At 42.6% G+C, this 10,775-nt stretch overlaps 1 protein-coding gene across 2 annotated transcripts; it reads right to left on the bottom strand.

Annotated features, from left to right (window-relative positions):
• Positions 1–3,257: 3,257 nt before the first annotated feature.
• Positions 3,258–10,295, bottom strand: LOC140734186 (protein EOLA1). Of its 2 annotated transcripts, none has more exons than XM_073057835.1 (3): positions 10,170–10,295; positions 7,334–7,653; positions 3,258–4,185 (listed from the first exon to the last, which is right to left on the bottom strand). In XM_073057835.1, exons 2-3 carry the CDS (start codon positions 7,584–7,586, stop codon positions 3,977–3,979), a joined length of 462 nt encoding a protein of 153 aa, XP_072913936.1. In that variant the 5' UTR covers positions 7,587–7,653; positions 10,170–10,295; the 3' UTR covers positions 3,258–3,976. The 2 variants fall into 2 exon arrangements, with proteins under 2 accessions (XP_072913936.1, XP_072913937.1); XM_073057836.1 differs by having other exon boundaries at positions 10,047–10,178.
• Between the last annotated feature and the right edge of the window lie 480 nt (positions 10,296–10,775).

Genomic DNA, 10,775 nt, shown 5'->3' with positions numbered 1-10,775 from the left:
TCCTTTTTAGCACAAGGTGCTCAGAACTGTAACGTACCTTCAAGATCCCCACTTCCCATTTAATTACATTTTCCTTCATCCTTGTTTAATATAGAATTAATGCCTTATTCTGGCTTCTCCCCCTTTCCTTTCCAGTCCTGTTGAAGGGTCTTGGACCAAAGCATTGGCTCTTTATTCCCCTTCCTTCACAGATGCTGCTTTAAATACTGGTTCCTCCAGCATTTTCAAAGCTGAATGTAAATTTATTATCAAAGTACATATACGCCACCATGTCTAACCCTGAGATTCATTTACTTGTGGGCATACTCAGTAAATACATAATAGAATAATAACCATTATAGAGTCAAAGAAACACCACACTAACTTGGGCTTTCAACCAGAGTTTAAATACTGAAAATTTTGTATTTTCTTTTTGAAAATACAAAAAGACGTAATACTAATAAATAAACAATAAATATCGAGAACATGCGATGAAGAATCCTTGAAAGTAAGTCCATAGGTTGTGGGAACATTTCAATGATGCGGCAAGTGAAGTTATTGCCTTTGGTTCAAGAGTCTGATGGTTGAGGGCTAATAACTTAATATTTGTGTATGTGGGTTGGGTTTCCAGTATCTGCAGAATCTCTTGTGTTGTTAATACCTTCCTTTCACTTAGTCAATGTGGAGCAGACCCAGTTAATCATGTTGCTCTTGTACTACTAGTCTAAATGGAATTTCAAATTGCTTTACTGATCTCATTAATGAGGCATGCTTTATATTGGAAACAAATCCTTTATTCTTCAATGATTTATGCTAATACACTTAAGTTTGTCTATTTCTATTATGGGCAGTCTTGTATTGATTTGAATCACCTGCTTTTATGTCATCTCCCTCATCAACTCATTTATTGTACATCGCCATATCATTACAAAGAGCATTAATAATTGTTTGATGCTAGCTAAAGCTACAGCTCTGGAAACAGATTTGAGTAGTCTTATTGTTTCAGTTTGTGGGATTGACATGATCAGGATTGATTGGTGAGGCTATGGACTCGATCTGGGGGACTTTCAGCTTCATGTGGCATGTGTTACTTGGATTCCAGTTTCTCTTTTATTTTTGCTAATTTTGAGCGGTTTGATGCAGACTGGGGCGCTTCGGCAAAGCCTGGCCCTGCAGCCTGCATTGGGTAGCAGCGTGGTGCTGAACTAAACACTACTGGCTAGATGTTTGATATTCCTTGTGTTGTTCGCTCGCATTTTGCCGTTTGCACAATTTGTTCCTTTTTAGTGTGTTGGGTGTTTGATGTTTTCTTTAACAGGTTCCATGGTGTTTCTTTGTCTCATGGCTGCCTGTGGGAGGACAAATCTCAGAGTTGTATTCTGTATACATACTTTGATCATAATTGAGTCTTGAATCTTCAGTACTGTTGGAACAGAACACAATTCACAACTTCAGATGGACATATAGCTGTGGTGCTGAGCTTAAATCCACATTGAAGAGAGTTCTTACTGAAACTTAACAAGTAAAATATTGAAAGGCCTAGATAGAGTAGGCGTGCAGAGGATGTTCCCGATAGCGGGAGAATCTGGGACCGGAGGGCAGAGCCTCGGAGTACAAGGGTGTCTCTTTAGAACAGGGATGAGGAGGACTTGCTTTAGCCACAGGATGGTGAATCTGTGGAATTCATTGCCATAGACAGCTGCGGAGGTCAAGTCATTGGGTATACTTAAAGCAAAAGTTGTTAGGTTCTTGATTAGGTCAGGGCGTCAAAGGATACGGGGAGAAGGCAGGAGAATGGGGTTGAGAAGGTTAATGCTCAGCCAAAATGAAATGGGGAGGGATACTTGATGGGCTAATTCTTGTGGTGTTATTGACACTTCTGACACACTTTACCCTCTAACAGACACAGAGTTCCTTCCTTCCTTCCCCTCTCCCTCTCCCCCTTCCTTCCTCCCTCTGCATATAAACATCATGTAGCGAGAATTGCATATTGGCTGCTTTGAAAGTGCAAAGCTAGCTAAGACTTGTGCATAAACATATCCGCATCTGTTTGTTTTTGCATCTCCTTTTAAATTGTGCCACTTACCCTATGTAGGTTATCCTCTGTTACCCTTAAGTACTGGAATATTTCACGTCTGTCTGCTTTGGATTTTAGCTCTGATGTGCTTGCTCATCAGAATCAGGTTCATTTCTCACTGACACATGGAACATTGTGAAATTTGTTGTTTTGCCGTGGTAGTACAGTGCAGTGCATGAAAAATATAGTAAGTTACAAAAAAGAAATATTAAAAACAAAGTGCAAAAAAAAGAACAAAATAGTGAGGTAGTGTTCATAGTCCATAGGCCAGTCAGAAATCTGATGGCAGGGGAAAGAAGCTGTTCCCAAAACATCGAATATGGGTCTTCAGACTCCTGTACCTTCTCTTTGACAATAGCAGTAAGAAGGCATTTCCCAGATGGTAGGCATCCTTAATGATGGATACTGGTTCTTGACCCACCACCTTTTGACGATGGTGTGCCCATGACGATAGTGCCCATTTTACTAACCTTATTGTTTACCTAGCTTTGGAGTTTCACATTATAGAGTCAAACAGGCCCTTTGCCCAACTAGTTCAAGCCAACCAAGCTGTCTTTAGCCTATGTCCCCTTAAATCTTTCCTATCCATACATCTATCCAAACGATTTTAAATGTTCTCAATGTGCCTGCCTCAACCATCTCATTCCATCTACTGACACTCTGAATGAAAAAGGTGGCCCTCCGGTTCCTATTTTAATCTGGACTGATGAAGGGTCTCAGCCCGAAACGTCAACTGTTGATTCCTTTCCATTGACCTGCTGACTTCCTCCAGCATTTTGTGTATGTTGCTATGCCATTACATTTATAAAATTAATAATTTACTATTTCAGTCAGTCAGGACATGCCCTTTTCTCAATGTTACTGTCAGAAAAGAGGTACAGGAACCCTAAGGCATGAACTCATTGATTCAGGAACAGCTTCTCCCCTCCGCCATCTGACTTCTGAATGGACATTGAACTCATGAATACTACCTCACTAATTTTTACTTATGCACCACTCATTTAATTTAACTATTTCATATGTATAATTACTGAAATTCATGTTTTTTTCTATTATTATGTATTGCATTATACTGCTGCCACAAAGACAACAAATTTCACAACATATGCCAGTGATATTAAACCTGATTTTGAAAGAAAAAAATTAGCAATAACTATGAATGATTATTATACAGTAGAATAGCACAATAAACTAACTTTTTTTACATAATTTATGTAGTTCATACAATTAAGATTTTAATGATTATGTTCTGCAATTACTTTCCACATAGTACATAAAATAGCAACATGACATAAATCAGACAAATCAACACATTATATTCAGGGGAAGCCAGTCCTGGACATTGATATGCATCTTATTATTTGATGATTATTTATGAATTTATTTGTAGGCATTATTATGTGCCGTGTCGTATGATGGAGGTGATCATGGTCTGCCCATGATCATGACTGTTCTTGGCAAATGTTTCTACAGAAGTGGTTTGCCATTGCCTTCTTCTGGGCAGTGTCTTTACAGAACGGGTGACCCCAGCCATTATCAATACTCATTGGAGAGTCAGTGGTCACATAACCATTGAACCAACTGCTCATACGACCATCCACCACCTGCTCTCGTGGCTTTACATTGAGTCTGATTGGGGAACTAAGCAGGTGCTACACCTTGTCCAAGGCTGTTCTGCAGGCTAGCAGAGGGAAGGAGCACCTCATCCCTCTTTTGGTAAAGATGTATCTTCGCCCCGCCTTGCAATATTATTTGTGGAAATATTACTTTACGTGTTGTGTGTCTGAGTTTTACGTACTGTGTTGTGCACCTTGGTCTGGAGAGACGTTGTTTTGTTTGGCAGTATGAAGGACAATAAACTTGATCTCGTTACGTTCCTCCTTTGTAGCTCAGTCTAATTTTACTCAATGTCAGTGGTGGTCATGGGATCAGCTCATCGGGGATATCAACCATCCACACATCTTTGTGTCCCCTGGCTGGGATTGGCTCACGAAGCCACCGCGGATTGGACAAAGTGGTGAGATATTTCAGCTCCAGCTCATGCAGAATAGCTCTTTTTTCCAACTCCTTCATCTCCTCAGGGTCTGAACCACTCGGGCATTGCCAGGTGTCTCCGACGTCCACTAACCCTGCAGCACATACAGAGGAGTTACGTTCTGAACAACGGCAAAGAACATCTGATGGTTTTTAGTAAGTTTTTATGAGGGAGGATGCATTGCATTCAAGGAAAGCTATTTACATCACGTTGCAACAGTCTTTTCAACCCCATGGAAATGTTAGTGTGGTTCACTCTCTGAACCGGATCCTAGCGATTCTCCAATGAAATCGCTCTGCTCAACTGGGGGGGACACGGTAGCATAATGGTTAGCACGACACCCTTCCAGTGTTCGGACCACAAACACAAGAAATTCTGCAGACGCTGGAAATCTGGTAGGGACGTGTTTGGCACAGCTTTGTGGGCCGAAGGGCCTGTATCGCGCTGTAGGTTTTCTAATCCAAGCAACGCATATAAAATCTGGAGGAACTCAGCAGGCCAGGCAACATCTAGGGAAGCAAGTAAACAGTCCATGTGTCGGGCCGAGACCCTTCAACAGAATGCACTACGAAGGTCTCGGCCCGAGATGTCAACTGTTTACTCTATTCCATAGATGCTGCCTGGCCTGCTGAGTTTCTCCAGCATTTTGTGTTTGTGGCTTGGAGTTCAGAGTTGAATTCAGGTGCCTTCCTGTAAGTAGTCTCTGTACGTCCTCCTGGTAGAATGTGTGGGTTTTCTTTGGGTCCTCCAGTTTCCTCCCACAGTCCAGAGATGTACCGTGATCAAAGGTGAGTGAAGAATGGTTCAGGAGCCAGATGGTTGAAGGGTAATAACTATTCCTGAGCTTGGTGGTGTGGGACCTAAGACTTCTGTACCTCCTTCCCGATGGCAGCAGTGAGAAGAGAACGTGGCCATGATGGTGGATGCTGCTTTCTCATGGCAGCAGACAGGAAACTCTCCACTGTGCATCTATAGATATCTGTCGAAGTTTTAGATGACATGCCGGATCTGTGCAAACCTCTAAGACGTAGAGGTACTGCTGTGCCTTCCCTGTAACGGCACTTATGGCATTATATAAATGCAAGTCTTTCTCTTAAACTGGTGACCTGAGGTACAGGAGCCTGAGGACACACACTCATCGTTTCAGGAACAGCTCCTTCACCTTCACCATCAGATTTCTGAACAGGCAATGAACCAACCCGTGAACACCACCTGAATATATTTGCTCTCTTTTTACACCATTTATTTAGATTTATACACTGTATATTTCTTATTGTAATTCAGAGTATATTTTATGCATTGCACAGTACTGCTGCTGCAAAACAACAGATTTCACAACGTATGTTGTGATAATAAACCTGATTCAGATTCCTTTGCAGTACATGATGTAAAAAATAGCTGACAACGTGAGAAGCAGGAGACAGAAGCAGAAAAACTGAGAGCTGTTAAACTGTATTAAAATAACAGTGGTGTTTATCAGGACTAGTCTTTCTCAATTTAGACCACAAGACATAGAGCAGAATTAAGCCATTCGGACAATCGAGTCTGCTCCGCCATTTCATCGTGGCTGATTTATTACCCCTCTTAACCCCGTTCTCTGCCTTCTCCCCATAACCTTTGACACCCTTACTAATCAAGAACCTATCATTCTACATTTTAAATATACCCAATGAATTGGTCTCCATGGCCGTCTGTGGCAATGAACTCCACAGATACACTACCCTTTGGCTAAAGAGAGTCCTCTTCATCTCTGTTCTAAAGGGACATCCTTCTATTCTGAGGCTGTGCCCTCTCCTAGACTCCCCCACGATAGGAAACATCCTCTCCATGTCCACTCCATCTCGGCCTTTCAATATTCGATAGGTTTCAATGAGATCCCTCCTCATTCTTCTGAACTCCAGGAAGTACAGGCCCAGAGCCATCAAACGTTCTGCATAGGTTGATAGGAAGACCAGCATTTTGTTCAAGTGTCATTTACAACTAATGATGGGATATAGTATAGACTCTATACTATAGAGGGAGAAATGTGTGGATAAGGTCATAAGCTGGTCCCTGGAATGCCAGCTATGACAGAAAATTGGTGCTAAATAGGGAACTGATAGGAAAAGTGACCTTCTCCTCATACCTCAAGGTGAAGGATGAGTGGGAGAGATTAACTAGGTCAAGTCAAGTCAAGTCAGTTTTTATTGTCATTTCGACCATAACTGCTGGTACAGTACACAGTAAAAACGAGACAACATTTTTCAGGACCATGGTGCTACATGAAACAGTACAAAAACTACACTGAACTACGTAAAAACAACACAGAAAAAAAAACTACACTAGACTACAGACCTACCCAGGACTGCATAAAGTGCACAAAACAGTGCAGGCGTTACAATAAATAACAAACAAGACAATAGGCACAGTCGAGGGCAGTAAGTTGGTGTCAGTCCAGCCTCTGGGTATTGAGGAGTCTGATAGCTTGGGCGTAGAAACTGTTACATAGTCTGGTCATGAGAGCCCGAATGCTTTGGTGCCTTTTCCCAGATGGCAGGAGGGAGAAGAGTTTGTATGAGGGGTGTGTGGGGTCCTTCATAATGCTGTTTGCCTTGCGGACGCAGCGCGTGGTGTAAATGTCTGTAATGGCGGTAAGAGAGACCCCGATGGTCTTCTCAGCTGACCTCACTATCTGCTGCAGGGTCTTGTGATCCGAGATGGTGCAATTTCCGAACCAGGCAGTGATGCAGCTGCTCAGGATGCTCTGAATACAACCGCTGTCGAATGTGATGAGGATGGGGGCTACGGAAACCATTAGCCATGTAACCATGTCACATAGCCTGTGGGTTCACCATCAACTGAAGTGCATTTATTATTAAAGAATGTATAAATTTTACAACCTTGAGATTTGTTTACCTACAGACAGTCGCAAAGCAAGGAACCTGAAAGAACCCATTAAAAAAATAAGACCAACCCCCAATACCCACAGAGAGAGAAAAAAAACAAATCATGCAAACAATAGAAGTGAACAGCAACAGCACTCTGAACCAGATTGAATCCTTAAATCCAAATCCCTGGAGCAGTTCGGAGTAGAGCCAAAGCCCTGGTGTTCAGTTCATCATATTAGCATCATATAAGTTGCCGCAAAGTTTGCAGATGCGAAGCACAGCGGCCAGCGGCAGTCACACAGCCTTTGTGTTACAGACCTGAACTAAACCAACACATAGACCTGAGCTAAATTTTATAGATGACTCTTGACTTACCTACAATCGCCCCTCTGCCAAACTTCTCTCCGTCCTGCAGCAGGTCTTGTATCTGGTGCTGGCTCATTCCCACTGTGTGAGTAAGGATGTCTTCCCATTCCGAGCCTTCCCAATCCTTGTATGCCACATGAATAGCCAGGGTGCAGCCCTGTAGCTCAGCCAGCAGAGGTCGCCAACGGGTCTCCACTGTCTTTACATTGTTCAGTATCAGACCCGCATATGGTTGGCGGAAGGAGAGGCAACTCACTCTCATCAGGGGGCTTTGTTAACCGCTTCCGAAACAAAGGCACAGCAAGAACAAACCAACTTCAGACCTCAATCTGCAAATAAAAAGACACAACACAGAGTACACAAAGACTGAAGTTATAAAACATTGGCCTGGTTTCACCTGGAGTACTGTCAAGAATCATATTTACCATCACTGACATGAGACATTAAGTTTGTTGTTTTGTGACAGCAGTACAAAAACAGTTTAAGTTACAAAAATAAGTGAATTATACAAGTCATAAAGAAAGCCTCATCAAACAATAGATTTCTTCAAATATTAAACAGCCAACATAAGGTAGTGATCATGGGCTTGTGCATCATTCCGAAATCTGATGGCAGAGGGGAAGAAGCTCTTCCTTTAGAGTTTCTTCAGGCTCCTGTACCTCCTCTCTGCTGGTAGTGAGGAGGAGAGGGATAACGAGGGCCCTCAATGGTGGATGCTGCCTTCTCGAGGCACTAACTCTGGAAGATGTTCTTGATGATGGGGGCGGGGGGGAGGTGTACCTGTGATGGAGCTGGCTGACTACAACCCCTGCTAACTACTCTAGTTACCATGGTCAGAATAGAGTTACACAAGCACAGAAGGTGGCCCTTTGGCTCAGCTGGACCACCTTGGCCAAGATTTACATCAAAGCTAGTCCCATTTGCCCACATCGGGCCCTCATCCTTTCCTACCCATTTACATATCCAACTGTCTTTTAAAAGTTGTAAATGGTACCAGCCTCAACCACTTCCTCCATCAGCTTATTCCATATAATGACTATCCTCTGCTTGAAAAAGCTGCCCCCTCAGGTTCCTATTAAGTCTCTCTCCTCTCATGTTAAATCTGGATTTCTTGATTCCCAACACTGGAGAATTGACTGAATACCCCAATTATACCCCTCAGGATTTTACACGCCTCTATTTAACATCGGACAACAAAGATTTTGCTTCCAGAGTACTTTTGGGTGTATCTTATGTATTTTTGGCTGCTGATCATGAAGATCACCATGAAATTTCCCCATCACGTACCATAAAAACTCATCTATATTTGTTATATCAATTCATAATTCAAATCAATTAAAATGTTGCCTACAATGTAAGCTGAAAAGTTTTCCATCTTGTCCAGGCATGTCAGGGCATGCTTGGGCAGGGCAGTTGCTGCATGGCAGAACAGGTTTTAGAAAGGCTATAAATTTCCATGAAGGATTTCAAAAGCCAGGACCAACAGGCTCTGGGACAGCCTCTTCCACCAGGCCATCAGACTGATTAATTCACGCTGATGCAATTGTATTTCTATGCTATATTGAGTGTCCTGTTGTACATACTGTTTATTACAAATTACTATAAATTTCACATTGCACATTTAGACAGAGACATAACAAAGATTTTTACTTCTCATGTATGTGAAGGATGTAAGAAATAAAGTCAATTTAAATCAACATTTGAGACCGATGTTTCCCAGAATAACATATGCCAAAATTAAGGAAGGCATTTTTGTTCATCCTCAAAATCAAACAGGTTATCATTGACAAGCAGTTCAAAGAACTTATAGTGGGACTGGAGAAAATCACATGGAAAGTATTCAAGGATGTTGATTAAAGTTTTCAAGGCAACTACAGAGCACCAAACTACATGCAGCTCGTCAACAACATGCTTCAAGCATACAAAAAAGCATGTCACTAAAGATTAAGTTTCTGTATTCCCATTTAGACTTCCTCCCTGCAAATCTTAGCGCTGTCAGTGACGTGCACGGTGAAAGGCTTCACCAGGACATTGCAGTCATGGAGAAACGGTATCAGGACAACTGGAATCCATCAATGCTGGCTGATTATTGTTGGATGCTTAAGTGAGAACCTTCAGACACTGAGTACAAATGAAAATCATCCACAAAATTTTTTAAGCTTACTTAACTATTGCAAAGCGCCCACACCGTTATACAATTAAACTCATTATATTTAATAAGTTAATGTCTTGTTTCTCCAAATTCCTACATAATACAATAGTCTGAAATTTACTTGTGTTCAGTTTCATGCAGTCTAACATAAATAAAAAATAATTTCTGAGGAAGCAACACTTCCAAAAATATTGTTACCAGTGTAATCACTATAATGGGGCAATCAGAATTGAATGAAGCAGCCCAGATGAACCAGAATTTTGTAAAGCTGCAAAACATATTCCTGACTCTTGAACTCAATGCCTCGACTTCTTTACCACCCTATCATTCTGTGCGGCCACTTGAACGGACTAGGACCACGCGATCCCTCACCACATCAACCGTTAAGGGTCCCTTCACATTTGGTCTCCTAAAGTGCAGAGTGTTAGTTGTCCAAACCCTTCAAGTCCACGAGTTTTAACACATTTGGCAGTACTACCCCTCAGATCTAATGAACATGAAATTAGATATCTATAACACGATATGAAAAAGGGTTAAACATTATTGCAGCTCAGTAGAATTCTCACTCACTACACAGGAAGCTTGAGTTCAATTCTTGGTCAAGCAAACGAAATTTGGGTTTATTCTTGAGACTATTTGTCACAGCAACGTAAGAAGAGGGAAAAAATAACTTCACAGGAACTCCAGGCTGACCTTTCACGGGGTTGGGTGCTTCAAGACCGTGCCTGTACAGGCTGCATTTGAAAAACAGCACAACCGCAGCCTGGAACATCAACACAGAACCTATTCTCTCTGACAACCGCAGCCTCCAAACTTCAGCAGGAAGTGCCAGCCCCAACCAATCCGCCATGCTGACAGCGATGGCTCGACAGGCAGAAGCAATCGAAGAGGATGAATGGGCAACGCGCCCAAAGCGCTGGTGGCACACAGCAGGTCGGGCAGCATCCGTGGAGGGGGACAGACTGTCGACATTTCGGGCCGAGGTTGAAAAGGAAGGGTGCGGAAGCAAGAATGATAAGGTGGGCGGGGAAGGGATACAAGCTGGCAGGTGTTGTGGGGGGGGGGGGGGGAACCAGGCGAGAGGGAAGGGAGGGTGAAGTAGGAAGGTGGGAGATGTAGAGGACTGAAGAATAAGGAATCTGATAGGAGAGGAGGGTGGACCACAGGAGAAAGGGAACGAGGAGGGCCACAGAGGCAGGTGAGCAAAAGAGAAGGGGGAATGGAGCAAAAGGAAAGGAGTGAGGGGTGCGAAGTTAGAGCAATCAATGTTTATGCCATCAGGTTGGAGACTACCTGTGG

Source organism: Hemitrygon akajei, chromosome 10, assembly GCF_048418815.1.
Source record: "Hemitrygon akajei chromosome 10, sHemAka1.3, whole genome shotgun sequence".
Classification (NCBI taxonomy): domain Eukaryota; kingdom Metazoa; phylum Chordata; class Chondrichthyes; order Myliobatiformes; family Dasyatidae; genus Hemitrygon; species Hemitrygon akajei.
This window is presented reverse-complemented; position numbering and strand designations above follow the sequence as displayed.